The sequence below is a fragment of the Gopherus evgoodei genome, chromosome 1 (assembly GCF_007399415.2).
Source record: "Gopherus evgoodei ecotype Sinaloan lineage chromosome 1, rGopEvg1_v1.p, whole genome shotgun sequence".
NCBI classification, from domain to species: Eukaryota; Metazoa; Chordata; order Testudines; family Testudinidae; genus Gopherus; species Gopherus evgoodei.
Window position 1 is genome coordinate 240,489,361 of NC_044322.1, and position 18,035 is coordinate 240,507,395.

The window sequence follows — 18,035 nt, forward strand, 5'->3', positions numbered from 1 at the left end:
TGTGTTTGCAAAATGGAGCTTAATCACAGTGTTTGATGCATTTTATACATATTTGCTTACAACAAATACTGGCCATTCTGTTAGAAGCATCACATTGCCACAAAGAAAATAACCTTGGTATTTAAGCACCCATAAAATGAACTAAAATGTGTTTTTAATTTACATCTCACAGTTTGTTCTGTTCGGTTTTAAGAGCTCCATCGAAGTGTGTGTGTGTATGTGTGAGAGTGAGTGAGTGAGAGAGTCTGAGTGAGTGATTTACACCACAGGTTTTTAAGTTATTTGGGCTTTTTCAGAAAAGAAAAAAATCCAGTGCAACTTGATGACGAGGGGGGCAGAACGTTTCTACGAGTCCTCATTCACCTTATCATGCATGACTACCCTCCTTTGCTGTCAGGGGCCCTTCAGCTGCTATTTAAGCATTTCAGCCAAAGAGCAGAAGTTTTGCAAGCATTTAAACAGGTACAAGTCCAATGATGTTCCATGAAATCTACTGTATGAGGAAAAAGAGAGTCATCTCAATGTCTAGTAGTCTCGCTTACACTGCCAGTTACAGTATTAGAGTGTCCCTTCCTTATAAATTGAAGGTCCAAATTCAGCCCCTTGCTCCATGGGAGCTGCACATACACAGCTGCACCTCAGTGAGACAAGCTCGAGGTGTCTGAAGTCAGACACCCAAAAACAGACACACGTGGAATTGAAGCTGCTGTTAACAATGTAGGCCTGAGTGACTTGTCCAAGGTCACATAGAATAGCAAGTGAATAACAGAGCCAGGCATAGTACTCAGCTGTTGTTCTGTCTACTAGATAACTCCCCCATTTCTGTATCAATGTTTAACATGTTAATAGATTAGGGTTAAGAAACCTGATGTAATGGGATTAGATAATAGAGGACTCTCTTTGTTATGGTGACTAATAACTTACTTGTTTTAAGATCATTTGATGCTTATTTCAGGAGTTCACTAGCATGTTGCTACCTCATTATGTAAAAGGTGGAGGTTTTTCTTGTCATAAAACCAGGCAAATGATAAATAGCTGGAAAGCCTTTGTTGTAATACTTTTGCAGAATTGCATACTGGCCTCCCGCCAGGATATTAAAGTGGGACCATGTTGATTAGGTGCATAAATAGCTGCTATTCCCAGTTAAGTGAGAGTTGCATACCTAATATGTTTTTTGTAAAAGAAAGGAAAAGTCTAATTGGCAAATAAACAAAAAAGGCTGCAGAGGAAGTGGAATGTGAATATGTGTGGACGAGCAGCACTCATCAATTCAGTAGGATAACAAGGCTGTATTCTGTTAAGTAAGCAGCCTATGAGAACTTCAAGATTATATTATAAAATAGTTAATATTTGTCTGCAAACCGCCATTTAAAAAATATATCCATATTCTTATCTGCTTTATGACAATATTAACTTGATGTGGCACTTTCATTTACATCAGTTTGATTTCTTAATGGCGGTTATTGGGTTATACAGGGATCATTGTTAGGTCAAATTTTGTTTCATGTCCTCATTAATAATTTAGGAGAAAGATCAAATAGCCTAATAGGGAACTTTAAAGATGTTACTAAATTTGAAGGAGTTATGAACACCAATGAGCAGAAAGGAAGTTTAGATATATGGGCAGGAAATGAAAAAACAGCTTCATCTGGAAAAATGCAAGCAGTCATAACTGGGGGTAAATGATATGAGACCTGTCAAGCATCAGTGCTGACAGAGACTTAGGTGTGGTTCCCTATAGCTGGTAATGAAAATTAGGTCATACATGTTTTGTTTTTTCCATTTTCAGTCAAAATGTTGATGACATTTATAACTGAAACTTCAATATCTGGAAAATGTTGACTGTCTCTACAGTTCACGTTTGGATCTCTTGATTTCTTGTAATGTCAATCTTGTCTTTCCATGAAATATTATTTATATGGGATAAACTGCTTCTTACTATATTCTTTTAATCCCAGAAGGAGCATAATCCTGGTGTCCCTGTTAGCTCTGCCATAGATCTCAGGGGTTTATAGACAGTTGTTTACATTGCAAACATTTTGCAGCATGATGATAAAGGAAGCAGAATGTTTTAAACACTGTAACCATTTTGCTTTGGGCAAAACAGTCTTCAGTGGCAATAACTTCAGTTTGACTTAAGTATGTGATTTAGGGCTTTGCTCAACTGGGGACAGAGACTAAAGATGGAGAATTTCAGTTCAAAAGATGATAATGTCATACGGTCATGAGGGAGTGAAACCAGGGCATTAAAATGAAAGCCATTAAACAAACTTGACTGTAGAGGCTGCAGCTGGCTCTGCTGTAATATAACTGTGGATTACTGTGTTTCCAGGTCCAGTTACTGGTGTCTAATCAGGATGTGGACAACTACAAGCAAATCAAAGCTGATCTTGACCAGCTCCGACTGACTGTAGAAAAATCTGAACTGTGGGTTGAAAAGAGCAGCAGCTATGAGAGTGGGGAGCTAGGTGACAGTCAGGCGAAAGGGGGTGAAGAACCAATAGAGGTGTGTTTCTAAAGTCCTAGGCCACCTGTGTTCCTATATTGTTAACATGTAGTTTAATGAACTCTCTCTCTCTCTCTCTCTCTCTCTCTCTCTCTCATTATTAAACTAGACATTCAAAATGGTGCTGCTAGCAAGCAGGTGATGCCCAAAATACTGGGTAAGCGTTAGTATTAAAGAGGGAAGAACACAAAACCAAAGGTGCTTTTAATAAGAGCTATATTATCTCAAAGAGAGTCTCCTTCAGTTAGGTCCAGCAGCAGTGCCACAGATCTCTTTGTGACATCACTCTGTTGCCGTGCAGGTGATCCAGAGGTCACACTTTCCTATTTCAGTGACTTTATTGCACGCTTGAATAGGAGGGGAAGAATAGACTTCCCCCAAAACTTTGGCCAATCCCAAAGTGAGTATTCATGTGAGAAAGGGGAAGGAGGTAAAGGACCCTTTTCAGTCATGCTGGGTGGTGCTTCACCTCTATCCACATCTCGATTCTCATGTAGTTACCTTAGATACAGGGGATTATAGAAAATGTTTACAGAACAAGATGATATAACCAACTGCCAGGCAATATAGGGTGGGGCCCAGCAATGATGCCATAACCACAAATCACACAGGGAAAATTATAAGGGGTGTGAGGGGGAAATAATAATCTCTATGAAATAGAGCTTATGCTGCCATAGCTCCCTATGTATGCTGACAGGAGTTCTTCTGCTGACTTAGTAAGATCAGCTCCCCAAACTACTTTAGCGAACTCTACAAAAGCACTCTTCTTTCAGCTCAGATGTGTCTATACTAGGTGTTCTGCTGTCCCAGCCGGGGTCACCTCGGGGTCTGAGTTTTTCACACCGTTCTCAAACATGGCTATTTCAGTGGAACTTTATAGTGTCTGCCAGGCCTGAAATTCAGTGCAGGACACTTGGCTACCCTTGTCACTTGAATGGAAGAGACAACATTTAAGTCTTATCTACACTTGTCAGTTAATTTGGATTAAGGTAGCATGTGAATTTAAAAGTTCAATAGCTATTTCTTAATAACTCCATATGTGGATGCTCTTATTCTTGAATCAGTGTGCCCATACATAGTTATTCAGGAGTAGTTATGCAGAAATAATTATAATTCCATGTATACAGAAACCATTAGGCACCTCAGAGTTCCCCCATTCTCTGCTCTGGCTCTGATAGGTTTGATTGTTGCCCTAAGTATGTTTTGGGGAACGTTAATTTCAAGAATTATGTATATATTAGGGTTATGGGCCCAATCCTACAAGCTTTACTGATGTAGTGAGTAAGCACTGCTGAACTGTGCCACCCATACTTGTGTGGAAGAGTAACATGCCATCCGTAGTCCCATGGAAATTAATGAGCCTATTTCAGTAGTAAAGTATAACTCAGTGTAAGAGTGGCAGAATCTGGCCCTGGCTCAGGGCTTTGGGATAGGATTCTATATACAGTAGTAATTGCCTGTGAATTTTACAAAGAAAGCAAGGATCCATTTTTAGAAATTCCCACTCTCTAACAACACAGCCATTCAGAATAGAACATAAATTAGTACAGGCTCTGTGATTTCTTTGCTCCCTATGGGAAAGCATGATAGAGAACGTCTCTCACAGGGCATAACGAGGCAAGATATGCAGCCGACTGCCTCTGATGTCCCAGTGGTGTGATTATCTCTTGATGACTACATCTCTGGAATACTCTTACAGGTTCAATAAACAGTTTTTTATTTTGTTAAGAGGGAGGATGGATTTAGTTTAATGCTGATCAGCACTTCCAGATAAGATATATAGTTCTCATGGATTATAAAACTACTTTTCCTGAGGAAAAATGCTGATAAACGTTAACAGGTAAATTTAATCTTGGTTAACTAATAGTCCTGGGGCAAAGGACAGTGGTTAAATTATAGCAGAGAACCTAAAATATCTTCCACAACATCAATCCAAACAGCTAGTAAGGAGGCAACGTGCATCTAACAAACCCTAAACAAATAATAGTCTGTTGGTGTTGCAGAGATCAACACAAACATGCCAAATAACAGTGCTGACATTGTTATGAACTGTCATGAATGGCCAAGCAGCATAACTGCTCCTTGCCCTTCTAGATATTAAGACCAGATTGAATTTATTGAACTCCTAATTGTAGCGGCCAGGGAAAGAAAATTCAGAAAGAGGTTTCAAATTCCAATTAGTTCGTGTTTTTTTTTTCAAATGTAACTATTCACTAAAACATGAGAAAGTTTGAAGACAGAGGGAAACTCAGAATCCCACCTGCTTCATTCTCTTCAATGTGATTTACAGTAGTTTGCGTCCTAATAGTGATACTGAGGAGGTGTCAAGTATCAGAGGGGTAGCTGTGTTAGTCTGGATCTGTAAAAGCAGCAAAAAATCCTGTGGCACCTTATAGACTAACAGAGGTTTTGGAGCATGAGCTTTCGTAGGTGAATACCTACTTCGTCAGATGCATGTAGTGGAAATTTCCAGGGGCAGGTATATATATGCAAGCAAGCTAGAGATAATGAGGTTAGTTCTATCAGGGAGGATGAGGCCCAATTCTAGCAGTTGAGGTGTGAAAACCAAGGAAGGAGAAACTGGTTTTGTAGTTGGCAAGCCATTCACAATCTTTGTTTAATCCTGAGCTGATGGTGTCAAATTTGCAGATGAACTGAAGCTCAGCAGTTTCTCTTTGAAGTCTGGTCCTGAAGTTTTTTTGCTGCAGGATGGCCACCTTAAGGTCTGCTATAGTGTGGCCAGGGAAGTTGAAGTGTTCTCATACAGGTTTCTGTATATTGCCATTCCTAATATCTGATTTGTGTCCATTTATCCTTTTCTGTAGAGACTGTCCAGTTTGGCCGATGTACATAGCAGAGGGGCATTGCTGGCATATGATGGCGTATATTACATTGGTGGACGTGCAGGTGAATGAACCGGTGATGGTGTGGCTGATCTGGTTAGGTCCTGTGATGGTGTCGCTGGTGTAGATATGTGGGCAGAGTTGGCATCGAGGTTTGTTGCATGGATTGATTCCTGAGCTAGAGTTACTATGGTGCGGTGTGCAGTTACTGGTGAGAATATGTTTCAGGTTGGCAGGTTGTCTGTGGGCGAGGACTAGCCTGCCACCCAAGGCCTGTGAAAGTGTGGGATCACTGTCCAGGATGGGTTGTAGATCCCTGATGATGCGTTGGAGGAGTTTTAGCTGGGGACTGTATGTGATGGCCAGTGGAGTCCTGTTGGTTTCTTTCTTGGATTTGTCTTGCAGTAGGAGGCTTCTGGGTACACGTCTGGCTCTGTTGATCTGTTTCCTTATTTCCTTGTGCAGGTATTGTAGTTTTGAGAATGCTTGGTGGAGATTTTGTAGATGTTGGTCTCTGTCTGAGGGTTAGAGCAGATGCGGTTGTACCTCAGTGCTTGGCTGTAGACAATGGATCGTGTGATGTGCCTGGGATGGAAGCTGGAGGCATGAAGGTAGGCATAGTGGTCAGTAGGTTTTCAGTATAGGGTGGTATTAATGTGACCATCACTTATTTGCACCGTGGTGTCTAGGAAGTGGACCTCCTGTGTAGATTGGTCCAGGCTGAGGTTGATGGTGGGGTGGAAGCTGTTGAAATCATGGTGGAATTTTTCCAGAGACTCCTTCCCATGGGTCCAGATGATGAAGATGTCATCAATGTAGCGTAGGTAGAGAAGGGGTTTGAGTGGACGAGAGCTGAGGAAGCATTGTTCCAGGTCGGCCATAAAAATATTGGCATATTGTGAGGCCATGCGGGTGCCCATAGCAGTGCCACTGATCTGGAGATATATATTGTCATCAAACATATACACATGAGGAGGTGTCGTGAGACCTCCACCACCAGTTTTCTTCTAGATTCAGTGCCCTCAACATCATGGCCCAATCTTTCAGACCGCCTGCTGCCAGACTAGAAACACTGAACACGCAGGTGGCATAGAGCATCACAGCCAATTCACCCAGCAGGAATACTTGCTTCAGTATCCTCTCTATTGGAATGTGGGTGGAGAGAACAGTGGCTGATGGCAACTGCTTATCGACTGTAAGCCTTAAATGTATGGCTTCCCCTTCTAATCACACACAGATGGGGCTTTTGAGGAATCATCTTCCCCATTTAGGCTTATTAGCAATGTTATCCCATGTAAACCTCCCAGTTCAACAGGAGCATCACGTTTTCCACTTTTAAATTCATTTCCACATTACCCAGAGATGAGTGTTGAAGCATCATCTCTACTGGAGGAACATCTTCAATCCTTGTGGTGGCAGGTTGGTGCCAGATTATCAACCTCCATGCACCTTAAATTCTTCGTGCTTTTGAAAAAAAAATCTATTTATCTTAACTACAAAGATTGTGTTCATCCTATTCTCCCATCTGCTGTGTTAAACTCACTTAACTTCAGTCTATAATCTTTCCAGGTGCATTAGAAATAGAGTTGGATCAAATACTATCTATCCAAAGTACTCATGGCTCCCGTTGTTAATCTCTTTTAAGCACTTTACAACCTTTAGTATTTTTAACCTCCTATGAGGTAAGGAAGTGCTATTTTATTGTGAGGAAATCAGACAAAGTAAATTGTCCAAAGATCACACAGGACGTTTGTGGCAGAGGAAGGAATTAAACCCAGATCTCCTGAGTCCCAGACTTGCACCCTAGCTTTTGGACCATCGTTCCTCTACTCTATACTGCCACTTTGCTCTTAGCTGTTATTGTTGCTCCTCTTCTGTATTTGTTGTTAAAAATAGTTCGCTGATATTCAGTCAATTGCACTAAAAACCATTTGTGGTTGTGTTTAAATTATAGGAACCGAATATTTTAAGCCCAGTGCAGGATGGAACCAAAACACCTCAGATTGACAGCAATAAGAGTAATAATTACAACATTGTTAAGGAGGTTTGTAAACCTACAGATGAGATGCAGTAGATTCATATTTGTTGTTATGGCACATTATATCCTTTACATTTGAGTTTTGTGGGGGGGGGGGCTTTGGTTTTTTTCCCTCCAGATTTTGATTAGACTCAGCAAACTCTGTGTCCAGAATAAAAAATGTCGGAATCAGCAGCAGCGATTGCTGAAAAATATGGGAGCTCACTCGGTGGTGCTGGACCTCCTGCAGATACCCTATGAAAAGGTTAGACTAATATATACTTATAGTAAGTATGTGAAGTCACTGATTGGACAGTCCTAAAAAGACCTGATCCAAAGCCTTTTTAAATCACCGGAAAGATTCCCATTGACTTCAGTGGACTGTGGAGCAGACCCAAAATCATGATATCCTAATTCTCTACTTTTGAGAATAAGGAAGCTGAGCTGAATTTCTAAGCATGTGTGCCAAAATACTAAGGGCATAATTGAAAATATTCATCTCGGGTACTCCAAATAAAGGTGGTGTCTTCTCAGACTTTGAATAAGAGATCCTGTACTACTGCAGTCGCTTTTGGGGAGAAGGGACAGGCATTGACTAAATGGAACCCCCCAGCAGGATGCACAGATTGGCACTGTACATACATAACATGGGCATTTATATGTCTCAGGACCAAATGGTGTAATCCTTATGAAGTCCCTACTCTTGCCAAACTCCGGAGTTTTGCCTCAGAAAGCATAGCTTGATTTGGTCCCGATTTACTGATCTGACCACTAAAATGAAGGATCTCGATGTCCTTTTCAGGAGCTCTTGTTTGAAAACTAGGTGCATCCATCTGTAGCAAGCACTTTAAAAAAAAAAAAAAAAAAAAAAAAAGACATGAATCCATTTGTGATCTCCATGTACATTTTCCTGAATTTGATGATCTGCTGTTCCGACTTGGACAGTTCTCTTCAGTAGGATAGTAGCCGTAACACTTGTTCATAGAATGGCTCACCACATGCTTGTTAACATGTTATTCTAAGAGTGTAGAAAATAGGTGCCTAAATCTAGTCACCTCAATGTATATTTAAGCACCTAATTGGTCTGACTTTCAAAAGCCAGTGGGAGCTACAGGATGCACGATCCATTTGAAAATCAGGCACTTAATAAGAGCCTAAATATGGAATTAAGAGTCTAAATTTAGGCACTCATAAGAAAATCTTGTCCTTAGCTTTATTATTTTTGATGTACTCTATTTATTATATTATCTAGAGGTAGAGCCAAAATAAAACCAAGTCACGAACGAAAAAGGGCAGACAGGAACACTGGGATTTGCAGCATGTCATGCCACTCTGGAGAAAAGTGGTTTCAGCCATTCTTGCTAGAGGGAGAGTTGCCATCTTTGGAAGGCACAAGAAATTGGAGGAGAATTGGTACATTACTGATCAGATGGTGTTGTGGAGGTTTAGCAAATATGCTTTATTTTTTTCCCCATTTGATGTTTTTATCTGTAGACCGATGAAAAGATGAATGAAGTTATGAATCTAGCCCACACTTTCCTTCAGAATTTCTGTAGAGGAAATCCTCAGAATCAAGTTCTCCTCCACAAAAACCTCAATTTGTTCTTAACTCCTGGTGTAAGTATTTCACGTGATTTATTGTTTAAAATAGATTAAGAAGATTTTGATTCACTGACATGTAATGCCAAATAAATAAATACATAATTTGTTTCTTCTCCATTAATTTTCTCTCTCCCTTTCCTCCTTCCTTCCTTTTTCTCATTGTGATTCTTTGTCCTTGCTTCTAAAGAGATCCGTTTCTAGTGGAAAGCAAAATTGCATTTATAATTTGCGGAGCGTTATCTGCAAGCATGTTGTCTCATTGTCAAGATAGAATATCACACATGGCTTGATTCTCATTTGCACCTCTGTAAATTAGGAGTAACTCCAGTGAAATCAGTGGAGCTGCTGTGATGTAAAGCAGTATGAATGAGATCAAATCAAGCCCACATATTTTACTCCTACGTTCAGAGTGCTGCTGCTGCCAAGATCATTTTCCTAGCCCGTCACTTTGACCATATCACCCCTGTTTTTATATCCCTCCATTGTATCTCCCTTCTCTTTGGTATCATACATAAACTAGTTTGTCTTCACTTTCAAGTCGCTTCATAATCAATCCCCATCCTACCTATTGTTTCTCATTCGCTATCGCGCTGTTGATGCTAACCTCCTATCAGCCCAAGATGTCTGTCAGCCTCCACTGCCCTGCTTGTTAATTTTTCAAACAAGCACTTTTGTGCTTTCTCGCATGGGAGGCACTTCCCATAAACAACCACAAAGCTACTTCATTCTCCACTTGCCAACCCCTCCTCAAATCTGCCCTTTTGCCAAGATGCCTAAAAAAGACGACATGTGCTGAGACCACAACCTATCATGGTGACTGGTATTGTCTCATTGTTTCCTTGTACTCTCCTGTCTATCTGTATCAGTCTCTTGATTTATACTTCAGTGTTAAGCTTCTTGGGGCAGGGACGTGTGTGTGTGTGTGTGTGTGTGTGTACGGCGCCAAGCACAGCGTGTCCTGGTCTATGATTGGGGCCCCTGGGCATTATGGTAATACAAATTATTATTAGTAGTAATTTTATTTATTTATTTATGTATTAACTAATAAATATTACTGGTGTGCCCTCCTTCAACTAACCTAAAACTTGACCTCTTGTTTGGCAGGGTAAGAGGTGAAAAGTGTGGTATTAGTTCACTTCCCTCCCCTTTTAGTCAGTCTCCTCTTCCCATCTATCCCCCAAATGTTTGATTTGTTTCATTTGTTATTAGCGAGCCATACATTGTCCTGCGCAGCCAGGATCTTTTCAATTTACTGGTTGAGAGGTCTGCTGAGCAAAACCCCACATTTGTTAGAAATAATATAATCATATTAGAAGTACAGAATCTTGACAGGCCATCATGGCCTAAGTACATCCCTCTAGAATTAATATGGCCCATTATTTTTTTTTATTTTTGTGTGAATTTTGTGCTGGTAAAGGGTGATGGGCTGAGAGTCCTGGAGATCAAGAGCTTGATTCTCAGTTATCCTAAAGTCCCTTTACAGTGCTCTAGCAGCGTATAGATCCTTAAAGTGGGTATGAATTTAGTTTGTGACAATTTTAGGCCTTTTTGCACTTTGGAAAAGTAGCCTAAAGGAACACCAGTGTAAATAAGAATCAGTCCCCAAAACTTCTGTTTACCCATTGAACAGGCACATGTTGGGGATTCTGCCACGATGCCCTTTCAGTGTGCCTTTACTCTGACCTGGAGACTTTTAATCCCCTCTTCCAGTGTCCATTCTCAGTCCATCATGTAAACTAGCTCTGCCATTCTGATGAGGCTGTTTGATTTAAATCTGTTTAGCTGCTTGAAGCTGAAACCATGCGGCATGCCTTTATGAACAATTACCATCTGTGCAATGAAATTAGCGAGAGAGTAGTGCAGCACTTCGTACACTGTATAGAGACACATGGCCGACACGTGGAGTACCTGCGTTTTCTGCAGACAATTGTAAAAGCAGATGGCAAATATGTGAAGAAATGCCAGGATATGGTAATGACAGAGGTATGTTTTTACTGTTCACATTATATCTGTTTTACACACATACTAATATTCTGAGGTTGCTTTCCTCTGCTGTTAATGCCAGTGAAACAGGTTGGCATTATATGTTTAGAATTTTAAATGTTACCATGAATAATGAATATTGTAGCATACATATTTTTGAGTTAAATCTAATTAAGAAAGGCCATCTGTATAAGTACTAGCCATAAAATGCAAGAGCTGCAGTGATGGTATGCAGAGCTCTAGTTCTGAGACTTGCAACAGAGAAATATTTGAACTCCATACTCAGATCTTCATTCTCCTCTGCTGTATCCCATCTACCCAGCAAAATTTACCATTTTGTGGCACTGTATTATAACAAAACATGCTCCTGCTTATATAGATTCATCCAAACTTTGTTATAATCATTTTGTGGAACCGCATTACAATCCCAAAGGCCAGATTCTGATCTCAGTTCCATTGGTGTAATTCTGGAGCAACTTTGTTGAAGTCAGTGGAGTTACTATGGATTTACCCAGAGTAATGGAGTTCAGAATTTATCCTGGTAAATTTCACTGTGTAGACCAGCTCTCAAGGACCAAATCTTTATGCCATTGATGTTAGTAGGAAAATACCTATTTGAGTTCTCATGGGAGCATGATTTGATACACATAGGGGTGGACTAGAGTTTTGTGGGGTCATGGGCCAGAGCAAGTGGGGGCCCTCCCTACCCCTTCCACCTGCAGCCCCCCCTGCCCCTCCATGCTCCAGCCGGGGAGTGGGGTCAGGGTGCAGGGATTTGCCCCGCTCCGCCTGCCCGGCTCTCCTGACAGGGAGTGGGGTCAGGGTATGTGGGCTTGCCTGGCTCCATCCACCCAGCGCTTCACACACTTATTCATGCATCTGACTGTAATTATGTGAACTTCATTAACTTCAGTGAGACCACTCGTGAGTAAAATTAAATATGAGCTTAAGAGTTGGTAAGATCAGGGCCCAAAGTGTTGTTTTCATTCCTTTGCAATTTTTTTTCCTGTTGGGGAAAAGAAACTTGAGGTAGAAAACAGAAATGAGCAGTAGTCATGATCTAAGTAGAGTTGAGATGTACAGAAAATTCTCTTTACAGCAATAAAGAAGAAAACCTTCTAATTAACAAAATAAAACTTCATCCTACATGGATAACCTTTAATGAATTCTATTTCAACTTTTTCAATGTGACTGAAGAGTTTTAACATGTAATATCAATTGCAAGCCTTTGATTTATGTAATTCAAACAATTCTTATGCATTAGTGCTTTTAGAGTTCCTTCCTTCCTACACTCAGTATCATATAGGTTTTGAGCTTCTCATCATACAGTTTTCTTTCGTTTTTTTTCAATTTAAATACATTTTGTTAGTGGCAAGAGATGTTGCCATATTCACTCTTCTCCGTTTTGAGGAGAGGGGTAGAAAGATGACTATTGTGATTTTAGGCAAATGACTTATCTTCCTACACTTCAGTTGCCCCATCTGTAAACTGGATGTAATGATACTTACCTAGCTCAAAGACTCCTGAGAGGCTACTGTTAGGGAAGTGCTTTGAGGTTCTATGATGAAAGGTTGCCATATCTGCGCAAACGTTATTACAAAAAAGAAAACAGAACTTATTTGGGGCCCTTTGACCAATCAATGGAACAACAGAGCTTTCTAATATGTCTTTGTTCCAGAATGATGTACATTACAGAATGTCAACAGCTAATCCAAAACTGATCATCCTTGTTGATATTTAGCTTGACTGCCTAACTGCTTAGATGTGACTTACTCATATGGGACAAAATGCTGCAGCATTTTCTCAGTCACAACTGTGAGTGGGAATTTTATCTGACCTTGTGCTGGAGGCTTCTTAGAGTTCCTTTCGCGAGGACATTCAAATGTATAATTTTATGCTTGGATCAATGTTTGGTTCCCTTTCCAGGTCACCTTTAAACTGGAGGGGAAATAGTTGGGTGGGTAACTTGGAAAATAAGGTACTTTTCTGCTTCCATTACCTTTATGATGATCATTTTGTTCCACTTGCACTATACTTGCTGATGCAGCACCCTCTCTTTTCTGTGTGGTGTTCATGTCTTCACATTGAAAGTTCCCTCACGGTCACAACACAAGTAGCTCTGTATTCCATTGCCTTATCCAACATCTTGCTTCATGCATTCAATAAATTAATCTAATTTTTCAGCAGCTGATCATTCTGTACACAGTGTAGCGGATATATGGCATTCAAGGCACATTTTAGCAAGTGACTCTGGGCCAGGTTGTGTCTAGCTCTTAAATGTGGCAGCATGCAAGGAATCTGTAAATGGCTTATGTAAGGGCCAGATACTAGACTTGGTTGACATAGGGAAAAATATTCTCATGAAAATTTCAAAGTTGTTTCCCTCTTGCAGGATTTGATATGGAACCATTTCTTAATTATTTTGTGAATTATTTTTTGAAAAAAGTCAATTACACATTTTAAAATTTTTATCCCCCCCCTCCCTCATTTTTCATTTTTGTCACTTAGAACAATAAAATAAATAATGTTTGGGTTATTACTTTCCCCCCAACTTTATCATTTTTCCTTTTCTCACTCTAACTTTTCCAAAACTGAAGAAGCTTTCAAATTTTTTTTTAGTTTTGGAAAATTTAAGATGTGGCAAAAGGGGGTGGGGGAAAAAATCCTAGATGACCCTAATTCTGTTGCATTCAATGGTTAAAGGAGAAAAAATAAAATTCAGAAAATTCTGAACTTCAAAATTTGAAAATTTCAAGTTTTGATGAAAAACTGGAAAATTTAATGAAAAGTTTTGTGATTTTTTTTCAAAGTTTTCTCTTTCCAAAGAGCCTATTTTTCATCCCTGCCACGTGCAAAATATGTCAAATGAAAATTTTCAGGCAGTTCTACCAGGTACAGTTGCCACCCTTGCACTTGGGGATGCCTAAGAACTGCCACTCCGCATCTCCCCTAAGGGTGCACTGTGCCCCAGAGGGGATGGGGAAAATGCAGGGCTATGGCCTTGTATGCATTCTATGGCAGCTGGTGAAGTAGCACTGGTGCAGTAGAGGGAGTAAGCTGCAAGCCCCCAAGGGATGTAGCAGTAGATATGTTGAATGCACTGGGAGAACTCGGAGAACAACTCTGTCTACTTGGGACAAAACTTTTCCCTGAGATTCACTAGGATGTTGCTGCACCACCATGTACCCTGACTCTGGGATGTGTCTAATTGGCATGTCTGAGACCTCCAGGATGAATGAGTTACTCATATTACTCACATCTCACATATCTAGCTGCAGCCTTTTTTTTCCTTTTAAAAGGAATCAGTGGCCTTACATTAACAATACTAGGATGCAGATGGTCTCTAGTACATAGAGAAGGGAAGGATAGTTCTGTGTCCCAGGCCAGTGCCTTAAACACAAGTCCCGGATTCAGTTCTTGTATTTGCCACTGACTTGCTGGGTGAGCTTTGGCATGCCATTTAATCTGTGCCTCAGTTCCCCATCTATGAAATGGGGATGATAATACTTCCCAACCTCACATCAGTGTGGGGGTTACATTAATTAACATTTTAAGTGACGCTTAGGTGCTCTGATGGGAGAGGTATACATACTTAGAAAAATGTAGGCATAGGCAGGAATCTGGAGTAACTCTCTGTTGAATTTCACTCTGAATCAATTGACGTCAGTGGAGTTATTCCAGATTTGCATGCATGCAACTGATATAATATATGCTCAGTTAGTTGAATTCTATTTTTCCTAGTGTCCTGTATATAAGCGGATAGAAATTTTGCACGTTGCGAGACAAAATGAATCATTAGAAAGTGAACACAATGTGGGGTGCTTGAGCAGTTGGGCAGACTTTCATACTATCATTTCAGCTGGTCAATGGAGGTGAAGATGTGTTGATATTTTACAACGATAGAGCATCATTTCCAGTCCTCCTACAAATGATGTGCTCAGAGCGAGACCGAGCAGATGAGAGTGGACCCTTAGCCTACCACGTCACGCTTGTGGAACTGCTAGCAGCATGTACCGAAGGAAAGAATGTATATACGGAGATCAAGTGCAATTCACTCCTGCCACTGGATGACATTGTGAGAGTGGTGACCCATGATGACTGCATACCAGAGGTAAGCCTGACGAGACAATCCAGCAACTGAATAATTATTATAAATAGAAAAACATTTTCAGATCTTCTTAAAAAAAAAAAAAAAAAAAAAAAAAAAAAAGGTTGAATATTTGTCCAGAAGGCAGTCTCATCTGTTCACCTGTGCTGTTTGTTAAGCTGCACGAATGAGAGAGTAAATCAGAACATTTTCCAGAAGTAAACTGTTACATGAAACAATACGATGATGGTTGAGTTTGCCAGTGCATGAGTTGGGAGGTATGAGGTGAAGTCAATGGGAGTTTTGCCTTGGTGGGGCCAGGATTTCACTCAGGGTGTCAAGTGCCTTTATTCATAGCAAGTAAAGGCTCAGTCCTGTAAACACTACCAAGCATAGTTCAACACTACTGTGAACTAAACTGTAAACCCTATATATAATAGAAAGCACTTCAAGCCAGGGAGTGTGGCAGCACCCTTAGTTCCAGTACCTATGTTTCATAATTCAGCAGGAGCTGGCTCAGACTCTCTACACTTTGGTTGATGAAGTCAGTGGGACATTGCACAGCAATTGGCCCGTGAGTTATCAGCTGGGGACTGAGGATCTCTCATCTTTTTACAGGATCGGGTAATTTGACAATAAAGAAGCACATCATACTTTGTGGTCACTTTTACCACAATAAGATATTTTCTTGAGTGAAAATATTTAGATGTATTTAAATTGCTGCCATTAGTTTAGGAAAAAACAGCTTTTCTATTTACTGCATTAAATTTATTGTCTATTATCCCTACTTTGGACTGTCAAAAATAATTTAAAAATGTATTACACGTATGTTACATCCAAAGTATGTTAAAAGAACATTAAGATTGCAAAGCCAAGCATTCAAAAGTTAAAAAATGCCAGATCTAAGGCTGCCTGTGCAACCTTAATTTGGCCCTCTTTTGTGTTATGGATTATGATACAGTTTTCACATGATCACATACTATTTTTTCCACTAGACCCCTGTATCATTCAGGGAACAGGATGGACAGTGCTCATTTCATGAGCAGCTCTTCCCTATTTGGTTTTATCCTTATTATTTAATATGTGGCCCTATGCCTTATTTACTGCATTAAATTCTTTTAATCTAGGGTTTTTTGTATATAATACATATATGTTCATTCACCGCCTGCATATATGAAAGGGCCATTTCTCTATCCTTATTCTCCTTAAGATGGCTATTATCTTCAGCATGGTCACACTCTCATTTTTTGTCTGGACTTGCCTTCTATGCCTCTGCTTCTCCCTCTTCTCTCTCTCTGCTGATGGTTTCTTCATCATTTCCTTTAATGGCTCCTCATCCTTCCCTCTTCTTCTTCTGATGGTCCCTCGTGGTTCTTTACTCCATCCCCTACTCTTCCCTCTTGGCAACCACCCTGTTGATGTACCCCAACTTAGCCCTGTCTGTCCAGTCTTACATCTCGAGTTGCTTTTCTGTCAGGCACTGTAGATCTCAAACTCAAGCCCACAGGACTGCTGAGTGGGAGCTGCACCACCACACTGCACAGGCTGAGGAGGAAACTACTGCTAATACCCTACCACCAGAAGCTGATTCAGTAGGGTCAGATGACTAACAGCATAATGTTGATTGGACCCCACTGGGTATAAAGCTTCCTGTTCCTGTCCCATCCCTTGTCTGAGCAACTAGACACTAAGCCTGTTGCTGCCCAGACCTCTGAGACTAAGTCCCAATCCTTGTTCCTGCTTCCTCACTCTGGCTTTGATTCTTGGCATTATCCCAACCTGGACATTACTCCTGGCTCAGACCACTAGGTCAGATCACCCATGTTAGGGGTCCTGACAGCTTGCTCAGATCAACCTCGGTCTCCTCTGAGACTTATCATTGAATCCCTGGACTGAGTATGGACATAGCAAGGCGAGAACCCCTGCGATCGCTCCAGGGCCCTGAGAGTCCACAGGAGTAGATTGTTGCCCTCCAAGCAGAAAACCAGAAATTGAGGGGCAAAATACAACAGCTGCAGATGGGAAATTGTTCCTTGCAGGAGCAAGCTAAAGTACTCATGTTGAATTTTTGGGGTTCAGCCTATCAGTGGATGAATCCTCAGAAAGTATTTGCAGTTCAGATTGGGCCAAATTCTGGAGCATCCAAAACATCCAACGGTTCATGGGGTTTGCCAACTTTGAGAAGTTTTGAATAAACCTCCTGTAAAAGGTCACCGCCCCTGTAACAGGCATCCCCTGTAAATCTGCAAGCTTCCACTGGGCCCAGAGACCCGCCAGGCATTCAAATGCCTGACGGTAACTTTAACGTCTGCTGGGTGTCCAGTTGCCATCTCAGATTCCTTCTCTCCAAACTAGGCTTATCTTTCCTCCTAGCACATTTCTTCTCCCTCTCTTTGCAATTCTACTGTTCATTCTGTCTCTTAGGCCTGCGGCCTTTGTCTAATCTTTACTCTCTTCTGTATCCTCTCGCTCCTGCTCCCAGTCCAATCTCTCTTGAAATTCTGTAATTTCTTCCTTTTTAACATCACCTAAATCTACCCCTTTTCTTTTTCTCCTCCCATCATTCTCAGGTCCTCTTCTCTTTATCACTGTAACTTCCTGTTTGGCTATTCGGCACATCAACTGGCACATTTCAGTCAGTCCAAAATGCTACTGCTGACATCATTTGCCCTTTATTCTTCTTCAAATTCTGCATTGGCTTCCCATCTTTCTGCATCTCATTTGTGCTTCTGTTCCTCACCTGCAAGGTTCTATGTAATTTTGCCTCAGAAGACATTTCTGCTGTTCTTTCCACGTACTTCCTTTCTTGTTTCTATTACTCTGCCCAGTTTTCTCACCTTACTGCTCTTCATCTCTTCCTTTGCCAATCACCCTTTCTTCTTCAGCTCTCCCCCCTGAGTCGTAAGCAGCCCCTCCTGTCTTCTCTTTGTTAATGATCCCCACATCCTCCCTTGTCTAAACTGGTGTCTGTTACCTTGTCCTATTTGTCCTAACTTA

At 40.8% G+C, this 18,035-nt stretch overlaps 1 protein-coding gene across 1 annotated transcript in view; it reads left to right on the forward strand.

Moving 5' to 3' along the window:
* The window catches only part of ITPR2 (inositol 1,4,5-trisphosphate receptor type 2), a 374,378-nt gene that overhangs the window by 159,772 nt on the left and 196,571 nt on the right, over nucleotides 1-18,035 (forward strand). Inside the window, exons 25-31 of the mRNA XM_030540942.1 lie at nucleotides 297-462; nucleotides 2,333-2,506; nucleotides 7,304-7,393; nucleotides 7,506-7,631; nucleotides 8,861-8,983; nucleotides 10,751-10,951; nucleotides 14,811-15,062. Of these exons, the coding sequence (XP_030396802.1) occupies nucleotides 297-462; nucleotides 2,333-2,506; nucleotides 7,304-7,393; nucleotides 7,506-7,631; nucleotides 8,861-8,983; nucleotides 10,751-10,951; nucleotides 14,811-15,062 (1,132 nt within the window). The remainder of the gene's footprint in view (nucleotides 1-296; nucleotides 463-2,332; nucleotides 2,507-7,303; nucleotides 7,394-7,505; nucleotides 7,632-8,860; nucleotides 8,984-10,750; nucleotides 10,952-14,810; nucleotides 15,063-18,035) is intronic.